The 19,056-nt window shown below is 37.6% G+C and overlaps 2 protein-coding genes across 5 annotated transcripts in view; one reads left to right on the top strand and one right to left on the bottom strand.

Moving 5' to 3' along the window:
• The window catches only part of LOC107224771 (mucin-4), a 68,927-nt gene that overhangs the window by 42,291 nt on the left and 7,580 nt on the right, over positions 1-19,056 (top strand). For all 4 annotated transcript variants that reach the window (XM_046746193.1, XM_046746194.1, XM_046746191.1 and 1 more), the window contains 2 exons: positions 1,653-1,709; positions 15,875-15,918. In XM_046746193.1, coding sequence (XP_046602149.1) covers positions 1,682-1,709; positions 15,875-15,918 — 72 coding nt within the window. In that variant the 5' untranslated portion in view covers positions 1,653-1,681. The remainder of the gene's footprint in view (positions 1-1,652; positions 1,710-15,874; positions 15,919-19,056) is intronic.
• LOC124295609 (feline leukemia virus subgroup C receptor-related protein 2-like) lies at positions 4,848-7,002 on the bottom strand. The gene is made up of 6 exons (XM_046746198.1): positions 6,789-7,002; positions 6,178-6,647; positions 5,891-6,105; positions 5,723-5,826; positions 5,544-5,654; positions 4,848-5,447 (listed from the first exon to the last, which is right to left on the bottom strand). Exons 1-6 carry the CDS (start codon positions 6,995-6,997, stop codon positions 5,177-5,179), a joined length of 1,380 nt encoding a protein of 459 aa, XP_046602154.1. The 5' UTR covers positions 6,998-7,002; the 3' UTR covers positions 4,848-5,176.

Here is a 19,056-nt window from a genome sequence, read left to right as displayed (position 1 = left end):
ATCTAATGATAAATCTTGCAACGGGGAATAGGAGGATTTATTATACATCGTTTATAAGAATCGTGCGAAATTGAAGCGACGCCAGATTTATTCCTGTACGAAAATTATACGCCTAAAGAATAAACGATGCGCAATATCGTTGTGTATAATTATAATACACTCAAGGCAGAAATGTTTTACTCGCCATTACGCAACGCTTAAAAACCGATTACAAATGTATTTCTCAAAACATTGTTGAGAACTATCAATTATTCGCTAAATGTCCCGCGCTCGTTTTTTTTTTTTTCTTTTGGTTTTTTCTTGTTCCAAATCTTATTCCATTGTCATTGATTAATAGACGCTTGTAATTTTTAATGCAGTTTTTCAATAAACGTACACGATTAACGATGTCGAAAATCGAACAGAGATGCGCGGTGATTCGAAAAAAAAAAAAAAAAAAAACTGTAAGAGACACGTTTCAAGTGTATAAGCGATTATGAATTTTGACCGAAATTAAGGCCCCTCTTAATTTTTGATTGAACATGAACACAGAGAAATAAGAAACGAAAAAGAACTTGGCCAGAAAGTCGGTTTTTACATTGGGGGAAATTTTTAGTTCCGGTTACCGCTCGGTCTTTAACTATTTTCATTTTTTACCACGATCGAAAAATATTGTTCTAGGTAGAAAATGAAAATTAGTTTTATCTAGTATCCGTTACTATTCTTTCTCATTACGATCGCCGTTGCTATATTTTCTTGCAACCGTTGCGAAAATTTAACGCTCGTGCAAGAATGAATTGACGTTAAAGCCTCGTTTAATTAAAAAAGTAGATTAAACCTCACAAACTGATTTTGCGTTGCAATTACCGAAAAAAGGATCGACAATATCGCAAAATGTTCAGGCGTGCCTCGTTTTTCGTAATCCCAACAATGTTCAAACACTTTTTGTTAACGATACCTGTTTTACTGAATTTTTCTAGTTACCGTAACAAACGAAATTTTTCTCAGTATGCAAATTGAACAACACGACGATCGATTGGTTCAGCTTCAGTTTTCTCGATTTCGTAACGATCTATCGAAACAGCATCCGCATACTTAGCGTGCCGAGTGTACGTGTATAATCCGAATTATTACCCAGCGAGACGAATTGTTGGGACCAAGTTGAATAATTTAACAAAGCCGGTTTCCCCGGGTCTTAATTGCAATCCTCTTATGCTAATTCCGGGCGAAAACACGAGGCGTTGATAATTATATGTACCTATGCATGGGATTTCGATTGTTCCAATTGTTCCGAAATCGTCTCGAGCACTTTGAGGCGCCGCGCCAGCTAAAACCGCCATTGTTACAGCGATGCCGTATTTCGTTTGCCTGTAACGGCCGCAATACCGATTCTAACCGAACCATTATTCTCGACGAACAATCGAACCTTCCTCTGGCTGATGAATAATAAATCGTCATTTATTTGTATGCGCATATTTTGTGTAATTCGATATCGACAAGAATAAATATGGAGACCTTCAAGGGGGGAAGAAGAGACGTGCGCCATTTTTATTATTATTATTATCATTATTGTTGTTGTTGTTGTTGTTGTTGTTATTATTTTCTCCTCTATCGATAATTATTCCTTATACTTTTTTTTTATTAATCCACGTGTTTCGTTTTTCATGTTTCAGGAGGTCTGAGCAGCGATTTACTTGGGACAATGGATCCCAATTTATTCACACTCTTGTGTAAGTACATCCAATCATAATAATTAGACGGAATTGCTTTCTTCTCTTCACTCGGCGGCTAATTCTTCGGGATTGCAATCAAGCTTCTTCGTTTGCCTGATACATTATTCAAAGAAATCGAACCTTTGATCAGGCTTGAATTCGATTATCATTTCAAAATTGTATTCGCGAGGAGAGTTTTAAAGAAGGATTCTAAAATATGAGTACTTCAAAAAACAAAAAAAAAAAAATAAAAAACAATTAGATAAAAAAAAAAGGAGCGAATACATGTATGTACACAGATTCAAATCGTTTACACGTAAGAAATTGCACGACGGTCTATCCGAGATACGATTTCGCACTTTTATCTCTGGGAAAACGATGTCGGGAGGAGGGAGAAGAAGAGAAGAGTAAAAAATATTCACGGCCAGGAGGGTGAGGAGGGTGAAAATTCGCTTTTAGTAGTCGTATAAATGAGGTCTCGTGAAGCCGCGTTGATAAATGGGAATATCGTGCGTGTTCGAGTCGATGCTTTTGAATAATGCGAAGACGTTAGTCGAGGTCAAGTAACAGAGCGTCTATTTCACCTGTCAAATAATTTCTCTACAATGGTTACATTACACGGGCATCCATCCATTTTTCGGAAGGCTGCTTGAAGGTTTGGTAATAAAACGGGCGTTTTGTTTCAAACGCGATGTCTACTAAGCTAAAAATAATCGAACACGATTCGATTACATTGGTAAAAATGAATCGATTAATCCAATATTTTGTAAGTTTTTTTTTTTGAAACGGCGCATTCGAAACCAAAATCTCGTAAATTTCAGTATGCGGTCTTGATAGCGGAAAAGTTTTATTTCGATAATTTGTAGTTTCATTGAAAATATTTTTCAATTTTAGGTGAAAATATTCATTTGTCTTTCACTTATTACGTCAAATTGGTAATTAGTATGTCAGGACAATGATAATAATCGATACTTTAATCGCATGAATTGACATTGCAATGCGTCCTTTATACGAGCAGGAAACAAAAAACGATCGCGAGGAAAACTAATCGAATGTGTCGATTAATAGAGTTTGAAAAATAATCGATTCTACTCGATTCATCCGAAAAAAAAGAATCGATTTAATAGAAAATTGATTACTTTTCGTCATTCTTAGCCTCCCGCGCATAAATTTGTCCTCAATCGACGTTTCAGGCCATTGTTTTCGATTAATCGTTGCACCGGCAAACTCGAGGATTCGACAAGGTTCGCGAATCGTCAAGGACGCGCCATCGAGGAATTGACCATATTAAATCTGAATTATCGAAAAGATTTCACTAAAAAACCGAGTAAATAAAAAAAAAAAAACGAAACAAAAAGTAACTGTAAAACGACATTCTTTTTTTTCCTGCATCAAACTCGTCTCTTAAACTGTACAAGAATCAAACAGTCAAATATTTTTTCAATTGATAAATCATCCGATAAATGAACATTTTTGTTTTCTTTTATCACCCGACTCGCGAAACTGACGAATTAATTATAGAACAGGTATCGTGAATATTCAAAATTATATTATAACAATTCGAAAAATGATTTTGCAATCGAAGGATTTTTCGTTAAATTGCTTCGTTTCGGTCTGAGGCATTCAATGTATATATATATATATATACTATATATATATACCTTTATTCAGCTCAAGGTTGAACTCTATTGAACGAATTTCATCATGCTTTTTATTATACGGCTACCAATTTCCCAACGACACGTAATTTATGGATTACGGATCGTCTTTTGGAGAAATTTCCGGTCTCGTTAGTAAATTGCATTGAATTTACATCGGATGTAAAGGTCGAAGAAGATCTGTGAAACTCTCGTGTCGGTTTGACCCTTATTCTTTTTTTTTTTCTCATTCTCCGCAGCTTCTAGTTTTTTCAAACTTGTAAATTATCGTCAAGACGGGAGAAATTCTGCAGATTTATCACAGTCTTTCTGAATAAATTTGTTCCAGTGTTTTTTGAAAGCCACGAATCTTAGATCGAAAAAATTGAAAATGGCGTTTTGAAAACCTTTTTTTCGTCATCTTGGACCCGAAAACTCCAATTTTCTGGAATTGATTCACGTAATATTATCCAGATTAACTGAATACTTGAAAAATTAAATAAGCTTAATGTAGAACATCGTCGGACCAACAGCTGAGAAAATAGGATGATGGTACGAAGAAATTTTAACCTCATTCAGATTTTTATTTCAATCTAAGTCTCAGTATTAATCAATAGAGTTTTAGTCCTTGAATTACACTCATTGCTTAGAAATTAGACTGCTTGGTTGTTATTCAGTTTTTTGGCAACCACTCATACTTATATCGATGTAAAGAACAATCGTACAAATATAGAATAAAGTTTATCCAATGAAGTAATTTTATATTTCAATGCAACGTGATGGCAATGAATGAAAAACTCTTGTTGAGTCTTGAAAATGAAAAAGTTTCTAATTTTCGTTTGATTGGACACGTAAATTTGACCAATGCCTTGCAGATTCAAATAAATTGATTTCGAAATTACAGGTAATGCAAAATCTCGTATTCGTTACGAACAATCGGTTTTCGGATGTACAGAAGAATCGGCTTAAAAGGATGCTTATTTCGTAAAGAAATAGTGAGAAATGATCAAAAATTCGGGTAATAAGGGAAGCCTTTCAAAGCTTCTGATCAACCAAATTTGAGGGTACCAAAATTTTCAATCGAAATTATTTTAATCACACGTGTACGTAGAGGATTTCACCCACAGCTTATAACACTTACTGCGCAAACGTTGAGGGGTCAAAATTTACGTTCTCTTTTTACTTCTCGCTAAATATACCTGAGTTAAGAAAACCACCAAATGCGGTCAGGACCAACGTTTATAATTTAATGCAGGATTTTTTAACTTTGACATTTTGCCAACGTGGTGCCATTTCAACTTTTGAAAATAATATAGAATCACGTTCAGCCGCCTGGATGCAGAAACAGAAAGTCTCCTCAATCCAGGACTGATATTGTATGAATTCTACAAAGAGGAGGGAAGGGATGTGAGGAATAAATTTCAATAAATTGTAGAAAATACTTTGGATAAAAGATGATTATGAAAATTCTTATTCGTGTAATTCATCTTAAGATTAGTATAAAATAAAAAACACAAGTGAGACGCGAGAAAGTTACTCCATTTTTTTCGGCGACACTTCACGTGCGGATTAGGAGCACCAAAATTCTTCTCACATTCTTTGAACACGACGAATCAACTAACTTGGTGAGTAAGAATTATCTTGGTTTCTGATCTCTGCAACGTTCAATTCCTAATGGTTTATTTGCGGATGCCGAGAATATTCGACTTTTGGCAAGAGTTTTCAATCGATCACTTTTGTCGGTTGTTATGTATAATAATGAAAGTAAACTCGAATCGTCGACGAAGGCTATTAGAATCAAAATCATTTGACTATTTCGTCTGATACTGCTTGGCTCAGCGCATTATATCACATGGCAGATTCTTCAGCTCTTTGCCTACGCAGATCGATTTTATTCGATATTGTCAACAGAGTTCCTAGGCCGAGAATTGCTAGAATGACCGCGTGTCCAGCCGTGTCGCCGTAAACGTCTATCACCTTGAGGATAAGAGGAATTACGGAAGCTCCGTATATTTGGCCCGCTGTGCTCAAAATTCCTGTCGATAGTGCCTGAGACTCGGGGTAAGTCGCTTCGGCGCATAATTCAAATCCAATCGCGCTGAAACTGAGCAGAGTAATGCTGAAACGGAAACGGTTGCGTGTAGTCACACTGAGAAACGTGAGTATAACATAAAGATTCGTTCAAATTGTAGTCTAATCACGGTGATATATTTACCCGAAAAGCGAAACTGACAGAAAAACCGTCCATTTAATTTCCATATTCAAGGTCGTAGCGAAAAGTATTTCGCAAAATAAGGACGAACTGCTCACGGTGATGGCGATGACTCTGTAATTGTTGAACGCTGTAGTTAAAACCGTTCAAGTCGTTACGCGTCACAGCCACGGTCAACTAACCTGAATTTCTTCGTTTTGTCGAGAATTGATGCGATGATTAACGAACCTATGGTACCCACAAAGCACAGCAAAAGTAACATTATTCCTGCATCAACTTCGCAGTTCTGAAAGACGGTTAAATATAACTGAGGGCACTGCAGGAACGCGCAGAGTCGGAAGTAGCGTTACCTTGAAGTGAGTTAAGAACAACGGATTCAAAACTGCCCCCATCGAGTTAAATATGCTAACAATCAGACCATAGGTGTTCCAAAGAATGATGAAGTTCCTGTTCTTTGTTAGTAACTTTTTGAAGGACACTAAAACTCCTTTGTCGAAACGCTCGTGCGTGGATTTTTGAAGCGCCCGCGACTCGCTTGGTGGCGCGGAAGGTTCGTCCTGAAAAACTTTATGGGAAAAGAGGGTCGGTTAAGGAACGAATTCGTCGTCTTCGTAGGTGGAGAATTGCAAAGACTCACGAAAAAGTACGGCCAACGTTACGACTGAACATGCAATCGCGACTGTCCAGTAAATGACGGACAATCGGTATCTGACTTCCTCGACGTCGTAGTGGTTTCGGACGAAAATCGGAACGGTCATGAAGCAAATCGACAAGCCAACGTGAGCTGCGTAGGAGCCGATGGCGGTGGCGAGGGCGAGTTGGTCGTTCCCGAACCAGAATGCAGCCAATTTTCCCGGAACAGGAGCAATGAAAACCTGGCCGATCGCGACCATGGCTTGCCCTGTGAGCAGCAACGGAAAACGATCATTGGCTGCCGAAAAGACCTTAATCCAAGCTCCGAGACACGTCGATGCGGCTCCTATCACGACCGTCCACTTCAGGCCGATCCGTTCCATTAAAAACAAGGCCGGGAAGAGGAAAACTGCGTAGGCTACCATCAACATGATGTTGGTCGATGCTACCGCCAACGTCGAGACGTCGTAGTACCTGAGGACTCAATTTTTCTGTACGAGCAGCACGAGTCAAGGTCTTGAGTACTGATTTCGCTTCCGTTTCAAATTTTAGTGGCTCATCTATATTTGTACGAAGAATAAGAATACCGTTACGGGTGATCAATAATTATCTTACCGACTTATTATGTGGCTGATGACGACGAATTGAGGATATTGATAGCTGCTGCATATGCCGCACAAAGCAAATAAGAATAGTTGAAGCCATCGTCTTTTGAAAACCCGGACTTTTAACGGACTGCCGCTGAACGTGTCGTCGTTTTCCTCTGTACATTCGGTCTTGAGAGGATGCGAGATGTAATTGTCAGTGATTGGTCGATTCTTCATTTTTCTTCAACACTTTTTAAAAAAATCTGTACTTCAGCTGCGGAGCGGCTTTCAATCCGAATTCTCGATATCCACACCTTGGGCTTGCCACCTTTGAGGCGCTGCTTCGACTGATACCAGCTTCTCTTGCCCAGACTCAGCGAAAGCTCCGGACGACTCCGTATTGTGATGTTCCAGTATTTTTAATGTTTTTTCAATTTAAGACAGGTGTACTACGTTAAGCCAATTATTTATCTTTCCACACAATGAGATCGCATCGAAAACTTATGATTAACATCAAGCTAAGCCAGTATTAATTGACGGCAGCAAAAAAAATAGCAATAATCTCTATCTTCGCCGAGCAACTTTACCGAACGTAAAAAGGTGCTCAGATTTTGATTCCTGCGTCAAATGAAAATGCATTGGAGTGTTTGCGTTCGGAATTGTATATATATACATAAAATGGGGCTGTTAAGCCCTTTTTCGCGTTTGAAATACATGAACTTCCATATTTGCATATATATATGTACGTACACATCAACGTGGAAATCGGCCAGGGCACACCCTTAAACCACAATTGACGGTTTACACAGAATGACATCGTAACTGTTTTATATTTGTGACGCAAATTATACATAGTAAACAAATTTTCACAGCGTATGCAAATTGAATAATCATCACTGCCGTATTCATTCGGCAAAGAAAATATCCCAACATCGTAAATAATGTTTAAACAAGTGACATGCCAAATGGCTACTTGACGCGCATCGTACAATCGCATCTCGATGATCGGTTGGTTGAGCTGACGACAAAAATTTCAACGCCAAAATTTTTTGTTAAATTGTACGTCGGTAAATTCGAATCTTGAAACGGGTCGTCACTCGCGACGGAATACGGTCAGAAACGAATCAAAGAATTCGGAAATGACATTCAAAACGTCGCAGGAAACACGAAGAAAAATCATCGTTTTTCGGCAGTCACCCTGCGACCCGAAGCTCGTAGCGACTTGATACTTTGCGAAATCGTTTCGTCACGAAAAATTACGTCGACGTATCAAACGAGCGTTATGATCACATTCGACGAGAAATCGTGCGACCTAAAGCAATGAAACATGTGCGGAATAACCGATCAATTCGATCTTTGATCGGCGTAACTTCACCTATTGCAAATATTTTGCGCAGCCGTGCAATTTCAACGAATACCGTTCCAGGGATTTGACCGAAGCAATTAATGCCTCAGCAATGCACACGCGTTTCAAGCCGATTAAATTCCCACCTCATGGGAAATTCGCGCGCTGCCTCTCGACTGGTTTACCGAAAGCTCACCCACGAATTTACGATTCATATAATTCCATGTACGTGCGTGTATATATGTACATTATATGCATATACATATAATATATATTTGACTGTATAAAAATTAATTGATTTGAAGAAAAGATGCTGTCCAAATTTGAGCTCTCAATATTAATATTTAGAGGTGCCTCACCGCGTTTTTCTATTTCCCATTTAAATAACATGGGATATGTACATTTTTTTTTTAAACTTTGGCATTTTATAACTTGTAATTATTGTATTGATAAGACCAAAACGTATTTTTGTAGGTAACTTAACGCTCTGAAAAAGAGCTCTGTCATCATTTAATAGTGAATCTAATCTTTCAAAAGTTATTCAAAGTCCGTTTTTCGTAATTTCGAAGAATATTTTGGACTTTTGGTATATTGTAACGCAGTTGTGTTCAAACCTGTTAGACACCGTGGCCCGGCCGATGCCGGTATAATTATTCACGAAATGTTTAATCATTTGTTTAGTCTGCAGTTACTTGGCCAACCAATATTATTGTAATAACAGTGAGTCTCCAGACTTTAACAAAAGTACTTCTTGTCCAAATATATTCGCATTTTCGCATGTTATTCTTTCGTGCGAGACTTGTTTGACTCGACGTTCGCTTAATACGCACGTAGAACCGATTCGGGAAATAACGAGAATGCGCGTTGAAAAGTATTGAAAAAAGAAAAAACGAAAAACAAAAATTTGTCAACTTTCCGAAAATACAATAATTACGAGAATCCTTCGATGGAGAAAATTTGGAACTATTGAAATTATTTGTTATCTTTGAATTTTAACTAACGTACGGAGAAAATGTGTATGAAGTGTAAACGAAGAAAAAGAAAGGAAGGAAAAGAGATAAAAATTTAAAAGAGATTGGATTGAGGAAGAACGACCTTGTTAATTCTCTGCGCCGATCTGCGGTGTGAAGATGGACTGTACAGACGAGTGATTCTGTTACAAGGTCTGTATTTGTACAAAACATGGGCGTCTCGTTGCGTGCCATTTAAAACGGCGCTTGATTACCGCCTTATCACTTCCGGATATCTTTTTTTCTCTACAAAATTATAATCAAACTTCAACAGAAAATGAAGAACAAAAAAGTCCAGTTTGCAAACAGTGGAATTACATCGCGAGTGATATCCTGATCGTAACGAACAAAGTTTTATCAACAATTGAAAAGAATATGATTGTTCAAGAGTGCAATAAAAAATAAATAAATGAGTTAAAACTCTACTCCTTTGACGAGTCAAGCTTATGAACAACATCTTTCGAACACCCTGTTTCATTTTAGTTTAAGTTTTTTTTATTTAGTATAGATATTTTCAATCGTAGAGCCCTAAAACTGCATATTTCTGCTTATCTTCGACTTTCACGGCCCGTAAGTATGCGAATTTTTAAGTCTGGAAAATCAACTCGGGGGTCTTTTTTTAAAGAATTTAATGCCCTACAATAATATGCCTTGAAATTTTTTCCATCGCAAACGGTTCGATGGTTATAGCACTTTTAATGAAAACAAAATTTCTTGCGTGTTATTAAAATGGGAAATTTCAAATGGCCAGTAGCACCTTTTAAAACCGAGCTGAAAATTTTTCCAAACGGGGGAATTTTTTTCTCAGTAAATAGGTCCTTTTAAGACCATAGATTTGATAGGTGTAGTTTTTCTTGGCTCACCTTAATATATATATATATATATATATATACATACACATACAAACACACATAGACACACACATATATACACTGCTGGAAACTGGAAGAAGGGTTCAATGAGAAGATGAATGGCCTTTGGCACTTTTTACTGACCGTGAGAAAACGTGAGGATAGATCCTTGCCTTGCGGATCTTCACTACGCGGTTCAAGGATACGATACACGCTACGTCTATAACTCAAGCTTCGATGACCCAGAATAAAAACAAATAAAATAATAAAAAAAAAAAAAAAAAACAAAGCCTAAATAAGACACATCGTAAATAAAACTAAGCCGAAGAATGTTCTTATCCTTCTGTTTTATCGGTGCAAACGGTTATTCCTCTGTTGTGTGATGTAACACCAGGGGGAAAAAATGAAGAGGAGAACATTGAAATAGGACGAATGAAAAAGAGAAAAATGAGGAAGTGAAGAAAATTTCTATGATTCGAGTTGTTTTTTTTTTTTTTTTCTATTTGCCTCAGTTTTTCACCGGTATAATCGAAGACCAGTTCGATTTTTTCTACCAGTATTTATTTTTTCTCCTTTCTCGTTTCTTGCGCTTTGAAAAGGTCAAATGGTTATGGATAGTTCAATGATAAATTGCATCCTTTTTGCCGTTAAAGCGAAGGAATGATATTTCGCGATGTTTGAAGATTCTCATTTTCTTGGTAAAATCTTGCACCGAGAATACAAGAGATGATTGATTTAATTTTTTTGTAATTTTTTTCAATATCAACCATATTTATAAAGTAGAATCTGTATCAATTTTATACCAATGCGATATTTGTTCTTGTAAATATTATTGAGGGAAATTTCAATGCTCAATTTTCTTCTCCAACTTAGTCAGAAATTTAATTAATTAAATTAAAGGAAATTGTGAATTTTTGAGTTTCAATAGTTGGAGAGGAAGAAAAATAACGAGAAAATAGCTTCTTTGTATCATAACGCGCGTAATTTATTTTCCCCTCACTTACGTATAACGAGTATTTTTAATACACCGATGCGATTCTCAGATATTGAGACTTCATTGTTACACCGGCGAGATACAATGAATGAAAATTTCATCACGCCAATTTCATACTGAACTGTGAAATTGGTAATAACGGGTGAATAACGTACGATGAATGTATTTCCGTCCGTCCGAACAATCCACGATCGTTGAATCAGCCTCTCAAATCGCCTCTAACTTTTCCTCGTAATCTATTTCTCAATTATTGATAAATGATTGATAAAAAAATATCGAGTTTCTTATTTTCATATAAGATAAATATATACACACTGAGAGAAATTTTTATTTCCAGTTAACCTCAGAAACTCATTTTGCGTTGAAGTTACCAAAAAAGTATCGACAATAGCTCGTTTTTCGTAATCCCAACAATATTCAAACAGTTTTTTTAACGATACCTGTTTTGATCAATTTTTCTAGTCACTCTAAGAAATTAAAATTTCTCTCAGTGAAATATATAAAAAAGTTCCGACAATATTTGGAAATTGTTTATGATTAACGCTGTTATTTTATTCATCATGTTAACGCAGGCATGAAATTCATGTCGGAGTGTTAAAGTTAATCGAGAAATCGAGATCTGCAGAGGGAAAAAGGAAAGGTCACGCACACTTGACGCGTATATTTTAACTTGAGATGGATTTTTAGATATGCGGAGGTGAATTCTCGGGGTTCAACAGCGCGGATAGTCCGAAACTTTTTAACGCGCATGGAGATGCGTAAAAAACAATCCGGTTACGCAAGATGATTTAACGACGCGTCGTTTTGCATCCTGCACACGACGCTTTCGATAAATACATTGTTTGAATTATCGATAACCGATCATCAGCTGACTCGTAGAGATGAGTCTAAAGACATTCGGTTATTTTTATCCCCAGGCAAGTTCATCGAAATGTGAAAGGATTCCTCGGCTGGTAATTGATGGATTTTTATTCCCAGGATCTAGAAATAACTGTGCTTGGGACGGTTTTCATTTTATAGAAACTTTGGTGAAATTGGAGAAAGTGGATGTGAACGATTTTGTGGTGATTAAAATTAAGAGCGCTCAAATCGTGCATTTAGCTTACTTAACGAAGAGATGATCTGGCGCAGGATCAGGATGAGGATCGAAAGCGTCTGCGCAATAATTCGATACGATTGCAGTAGACACTTGAAAAAATTTAATGAAAACAATCAGCGATTGATTAGAAGTGACTTTTCGTGGAAAAAAGTTCATTTGAAATGTACAATTAGGATCAGGATCAGAGTTAAAATCGTGAAAATTTGCTGATGTTAATTTTTCAACAGTTAAACATGACGAAGTTGGAGAGAAATATTCGTTCTTGATTGATAATTTGTCAAATAATACACTCGATGAGGATCAAATTTACGTTGAACGATACTCGGGTGAAATAAAAAGACCAGCAGAATTTTTGGGGTTGAAGTTCCGAAAGTTTCTAGTTTCGAATTATTTGGTGGCGAAACTTGAAGTAAAGAAAGCAAACTTTGGAGAAACAATAAAGTTTCGAATGATCGGAATGACCGGGATTACGAAAATAAAAATATCGAAAATTCAAAACAAAGAAAGATCAAAGTGGTGAAATTTCACCGAGGCAGAAATTCACAGGATTATTCTGAATTCAGATGTTTCGGATTTTCAAATTTTCGCATTTTCGCACTTTAGAACTTTGATTTGTCGGAGTTACGCCCTTTCGAAATTTTTCCCTTTCGGAAGTTTGAGCGTCGAGTTTTCCTTTTTCCCTTAACACGATTCAACACAGCAGGACAAAGTGGTTATAAATTTGTGGGAAAAGCTGGCAGTTCCTTTCTCCCTTTCGCCTTTTATTGCCGGTGCGAATTGAGTCGAGATTTTTGACTCCCTTCACCGGATTTTACCACCGAGATTCTTTGCTCGGTAAATTATGGCGTTAAAATTTTTGCTTCATTTTTCTTACGGCGGATGGTTTCATTCGTCGGATCAAGACTGCCGGATTAATTTCCTCCCTGTTTTCCACCCTCGTTGATTCTCGCAAAGGGACGAGATAATTCTGTTCCGCCTAGTTTACTTCGCGGTAACTCAAACGGCGATTACATGGGTTCGTTTTGCGGATTGACGAGCGGAGATAACGACGCTTGGGGCGCATAGAAGAACTGAAAGTACAGGGAGAAAACGGAAGCTGAGTAGGAATTCTTCTTAGAGAACGCTGGCTCGCGTCCAAACCACCGCTGAGAATTTATTCCGGACTTTGAACGTATCCCGTTTCCGGATTTGCGATTTTAACGCTACGTTGAAGGAAAAGATCCTCGTAGGTACAGGAATAAAGGAAAATCTCGAACTTACCACTTTCGCCAGTGATGTAACAAAGGATTGGTCGAAGCAACAAAAATTATGGACGAAGCTGATCAAGTTGATTTTAATTAAACGAGATTTTAGCATTGGCGACGAAATAAATGAAAAAAAAAAAAAACATAACATATATCACGAACTACTCGAGTGTTTCTGCTGTCGTTGTAATTTTTTTTTTTTCACCTGAGCTTAATTGCAGCTTTTTATTTCTTATTAAACTAAAACCAGTCACACTTTATTATCTCGGTTCTGAATTCCATGAGATTTTTTATTTTCACCTCATCATATTTTCGCACACGATGAATTGTCGACGAAAGTTTTATTCCCAATCGTTAGAAAATTGAGAATTGAATATATTTGAAGCGGAACGTTGAGCTGGATGGTTGTAACAAGTGCGTCGTAGTATTTTATCTTCGTGAAAAAAAAAAGTTTCTTAGGAAAGAGTTGATAAACTTATGCATCTCATACAGTCGATAAAGTTTTATCGTAAAATTCGAGTTAGGGATACTTTATTATGATGTAACTTTATTCGGATGGATCGTTAGTGGAAATATATTGGAAACGTTTGTAAATCGATCTAAAAAAAACAAATCAGGTCAGAAGAATTGCTGGGAGATGAGTCAAGGCGATGAAACCCATGTTTGTGAAACATTTTGAACTGCGTGAAAGGTTAATGTGATTGCTGTTAATTAATCGACGATATCAACGCGCTTCGATAAACCTCAATTTCGCTTAATTGAGATACGGTGCTAATTACAATTGAAGGGATATGAATAATAATGATAATAATTTTGAACCAGCCAAGACGTTCGTTCATCCGCTAATTTTCACTTCAAGGGTTCGCAATCAAGGGATGAAGATCGCGAAAGCGCGTGAAAATTAAGATTTCAAATAATTTGAGGAGAAAGTTTTTCTCACATCTTTTTTTTTTTTGCATTTCTCTCAACTTCTTGTTTCCCTGCCAAATCCCCGACGATGAGGGAAAGGCGGATCGGGTTCGAGCCTCCGAACATGTCGTCGAGGACGATCGAAATCCGTCTCCGGGTTATCGATAGGGCAGCGTTATCTCATCCTCGGTGTGATTTTCGCGGGGGATCGAATCCTTTTTCTATCCAAGCGAGGGCAAGTGTTCGAAGCTGAAACTACCGGTGACGGAAATATCTTCTTACAGCTATCCGAGATGAGAAGGAAAAAGGAAGCGAGTCAAAGAGAAAGAAGAGTCCTGCAAGGGGGAAGGGAAGAAAGAAAGCGTGTTACACGGGAAGAGGGGCGAAAATAAAGGGGATAAAAGTGTGCGGGAACAAGCGGGGGATGAGATGATGAGGAAAAAAAATAAAAAATAACAAACAAAGTATAGGAGAAGAAGGAAGGAGAATAAGGACGCTTTTATAGGGAGAGAAAGGAAAAAAAAAAAATTAAAAATAAAAAAAAAATATGTATTTACAAAGGAGACACGGGAGTGGCTAGAAATATTCCAGCCTTCATCGAGAAACGAAATTCCACTTTGTTCGGCCATGTTTTATACGATGTATATATGTATACAAGTTGTAATTTGAACGCGTGCCTGTTAAAGAATCTCGCGGTGATAGGTAATCGAATACTCTGAGGGTGCGAAGGAAAAACAAGAAGTGAGAAAACACAACTTTTCGAACTTTCTTCTGGCTTTTACTACTCGCACCAGAGAAACAACGGGGTCAAGAAAGTTTTCCCTTCACTTTTATTTTCTGTACTTACTTTATTACGAGTTATACTAGAAGATGTGCAGTTTCTTTTTTTTTTTTTTCTTTTTTTTTTTTGCGGTACTTCTTTCTTCTTCTTCGATTTCTTTTCGAAGATTGAGCATTTCGCGCGAAAGTTTTAAAGATTCTAAATTAAAAAATCGATATTCAACCAATTTTTCGGTGATATATTTTTATCAGAAACCTTCCGAGTCACAGTTAAAATTCGATCGTTTCAAATTTATTACACCTACCAACACGTTAATTGCGTTTTTAATTTTTGTTGCATTTGTTTTAATGTATGCCTTTTTCAACTGCACGTTAATTCTGAAAGGAATTTATCCAGCTATTCAATAATTACGTAGCAAGTCGGTCTATAAAACGATCAAAGAATTTAAGCCTTGCATATTCGATTCATGAGTTTGGCAAGAAAAAAGAGAGGAAATAACAAAAAATCAAGACCGTAACTTTGATGGCGTTTTTTTCGTTTTCGTTTATCTGAACGCAGAAAGCCTCGCCTGCTCTTTCGCTTCCGACGATAAAGCGAATCTTAGATTATACAGCATAGAGCGTATCACTATATATACCGTACACAGCTTTAAACGGATTACGTTCGTCGATTCGGGCAATCTCCGTTTGGTCGGGATTAAATTAGGTTCCCGACGAGTCTGCTCGAACGGCTAATCCATCAAACGATCTACCGATCGACAGATATTTTTCTTAACCCCTTTCATCACCATTCAATTCAGTTGCTTGTACTCCGTTTTTAAACCTCTTCATCTCTTGCGTAACGTAACTATTAACGCTTTCATTTTCGTTCTTCTGTTTCAGGTCTGTTCGCAGCGATCGTCGCATCTGTCCGTTGCAAAACAAAGGTAATATTTTAGCATTGGTAAATAATTATTACTCCCCCCCCCCTCCCTCCCCCCCTAGCTTTCATCATAAGAAATTGAATTTAGTTGAAATTAAAATCAAGCTGCAAGTATCGAATGTTGATGAAATGTGAGACGATTTCAAAGAGGGGTTAAAGAAGATGCTGAAGAATAAAAAGAAAATTTACTTCTGCATCGTCGGCGTGTAAATAATATTATCCAGTAACAACAAAGATAAGGAATTGACTTTTAGATCAGCGAATCGATTACGAAATGCAGAAAATTCAGCTTCAGTTTCTCGCTGAGTTTTCTTTACCTTTTTTTTTTCTGCCCCAGCTTTCTTTCTTCGTTTTTGCCGAGTGGTTCGTTTCCAGCAATTTTTCTTCCCGTACGCCCTTTGAATAATTTTTCTGACGTGGAATTCTTTTACCATTTTATTGCCAGACTGATAATAATTAAACTCGATCTAGAGAGACAAAGAATTCTACGATATTAAAAATTATAAATTGGAACAAATTATAGCGACGAAAGAAAAAGTTTCGATTAAGTATTCTAGAAAAAAAAGGGGGGGCACCGAAATTTTTCCCCATTTGATACGGAGCTTTTTTACAAATCTGGTACGAATTCTCACCACATTGCGAAACTGACCGTTTACTTCAACGACGCGTATGAGGATATAATACCTATTTTTGATATCTTGGGTCTTTTCCATGCCGGATTGTATGTGACGGGTAAAGAATCGAATAAGCTCCGTATAAGCTCTCGCGATATGATAAGATGAAAGTTCCCTTCATATATACATATGTGGTACATACTATTATGTACATATCGATCCGTCGATGTGACTCGCACGACCTCTTCCTCCGCGGCCTTACATAGCACAAGCATTACATGCATGTGTGTATAATATATATACAATATATATCTGAGAGGAAGAAAAAAAAACGATTTATATAGATATTATATATCTATATATGTCTGTATATATATATATCGTATTATACTCTTCCTCTCAGATTCCATCGAGTCCCTCAGGAACTCGGGCCGATAAATTCTAGCATACTTTTGTGATCTGTATATAAAGCATTCTTGGCTTAACTTGACGCACTGCCTTCAGTTCACATTCCTGACTTCATCCTCTCAGGAATGATAAAAAAAAAAATAAATAAATAAAATTGTCCGAAATTTATTTTAAAGTTAGACGGCGAATGAGTGGTTTACTATTGGTGTGGTGGTATTCAAACATTCATGCAACAAACGAATGATGGATTTCTCAATTTTGTGTTTACCTGAAATTTGCAATCTTGAAATTCGTGAAACGAATTTCTTGCCAAATCTCGGCATGAAATATAGAGTAAAATTTTTCAAAGAAATCGAATTAGTGGCATCCAAGATTACTGTAATGTTAAATACTTTGGTTGGACAAAATTTAATACATTTCATGAAGTTATTACAAGATAGTCGTTGCACATCGAGTACTTATCAAGTTTACCATATTATATTTGTAAGCTATGAGTATTATCTTTGCAGAAATGAAGAAATAAATAGTTTTGTATTTTTTTGAAGAGACCTGCGCTGCGTAACAATTCGATAAATAATTGACTTACGACTATCTCTTAGCAAAGTGAAGATAAAGGATTCATTTTTGGCCAATCGGCTTTCTCAAAACCAAGTTTCTGCGAAACCCGCCTTATCGATTATATCTCTCATCGGAGTGGCTAGACAATGGAAGAGCGTCGAATGGGGCAATGTTTGACAGTCTGAACATTGACGTCCATAGACAGGAAGCTCGGAGTGAAGTTTGGGGGAACGGGAAGCTCTGGAAGCGAGGCCTATCGGTCGTGGAGAAAGGGGCCGCGGTAGAGTGGTCAGTGCGCGAGAAATATCCGTCATGGAACAATGGGCGAAACACGCGAAGAGAAGAGAACAGGATGCCTGCCGGAACCACGTCAACCGGGGATCGTCCCTCGGAGTCTGTCTCTGACGGATCGCTGTTTCGCCTCGTTGAATTCTTACGAGCAGCCGCCGGTCTTGTTCCACTTGACAATCGGAATTACGACTAGGGTCGCTTCTTGATCCGCCTTTGATCCGATCGTTGCGTAAACACGGCCGGGTGCAAAGTTTCCTCCCGGAGGATGGAAATCGGAAAGAGAAGAGGACTTGTCAGGAACTTATACTATGCAGTATAAGGGGAAATGAAAAAAAAAAAACATCCAAGCTTGGAGTGATGGGATTTTTCACACCTGTTATCGATGTTGAAATCTGTTTTAAATATATTTTTCTGACGACTGTTTAACACTTTCGGTCAGGCAAAATTCAGTTAACTTAATATGTAAAAAAAAAAAAAAATGCAAGATTTCGTATGGAATACAAAAGAAAAAGATAAATATCAAGGGTGGCGCTGTAGTGGCTTCTTTGACTGAAAGGGTTGAGACAGGAACATGAGAGTAATCACGACGAAAATAATCGGTAGAGAGGATCAGAGACATTTTTCACCTACGCCATGCGCGTTCGCTTTACACGCATGGGTTGTAAGTTATAGCCGAAAACGAGCCATTGTTTGCCAGTCGGCGTCTTCCGGCATTGGTGTAATTATCTCGAGTTGCACGTTACACACTGACAATGAGTTTATAATCAGGTCGTCTGGCGCGTAATAAGCGATATAACAAACAGCGACTGAAAGAAGAATGATCGATCAATTCCAACTTTTTCGTGTATGTTCGATTCGAGCTTTTATCCTTGCGCAGCTTTTCTAGGATAAAAATTTGTCTCGTTTTAACTAGAAACAGGGACTCGTTTACCGAGTTGGCAAACAAAAAACACGGTGCGCGCTCATCGAGCTGGGAAATAAAACGGAAGAAATTAGAATAAGTAAAACTGTCGGAGGAGCGGTTAAGCTCTGGAGGAGACGGGTTCGAGGCATTTGCTCGAGGACATTGCAGGATAACTGGAGCATTCGGAGTACCTATTTTATAATTCCCGGACAGCTTGCTCCCAGCTCTCGTCTCGAGCGTCTCGTAAATATTCAGACAGATCCACTACCGCAATGAACCGGTAGAACCTGTACTCTTGAGAGGTTCGGAATTAAGCGGCAGGGGCAGAACGGAATTACGCAATTAAGCGTAGCCGAGGCCACGTCAT

The sequence above is a fragment of the Neodiprion lecontei genome, chromosome 7, assembly GCF_021901455.1.
Source record: "Neodiprion lecontei isolate iyNeoLeco1 chromosome 7, iyNeoLeco1.1, whole genome shotgun sequence".
NCBI lineage: Eukaryota > Metazoa > Arthropoda > Insecta > Hymenoptera > Diprionidae > Neodiprion > Neodiprion lecontei.
This window is presented reverse-complemented; position numbering and strand designations above follow the sequence as displayed.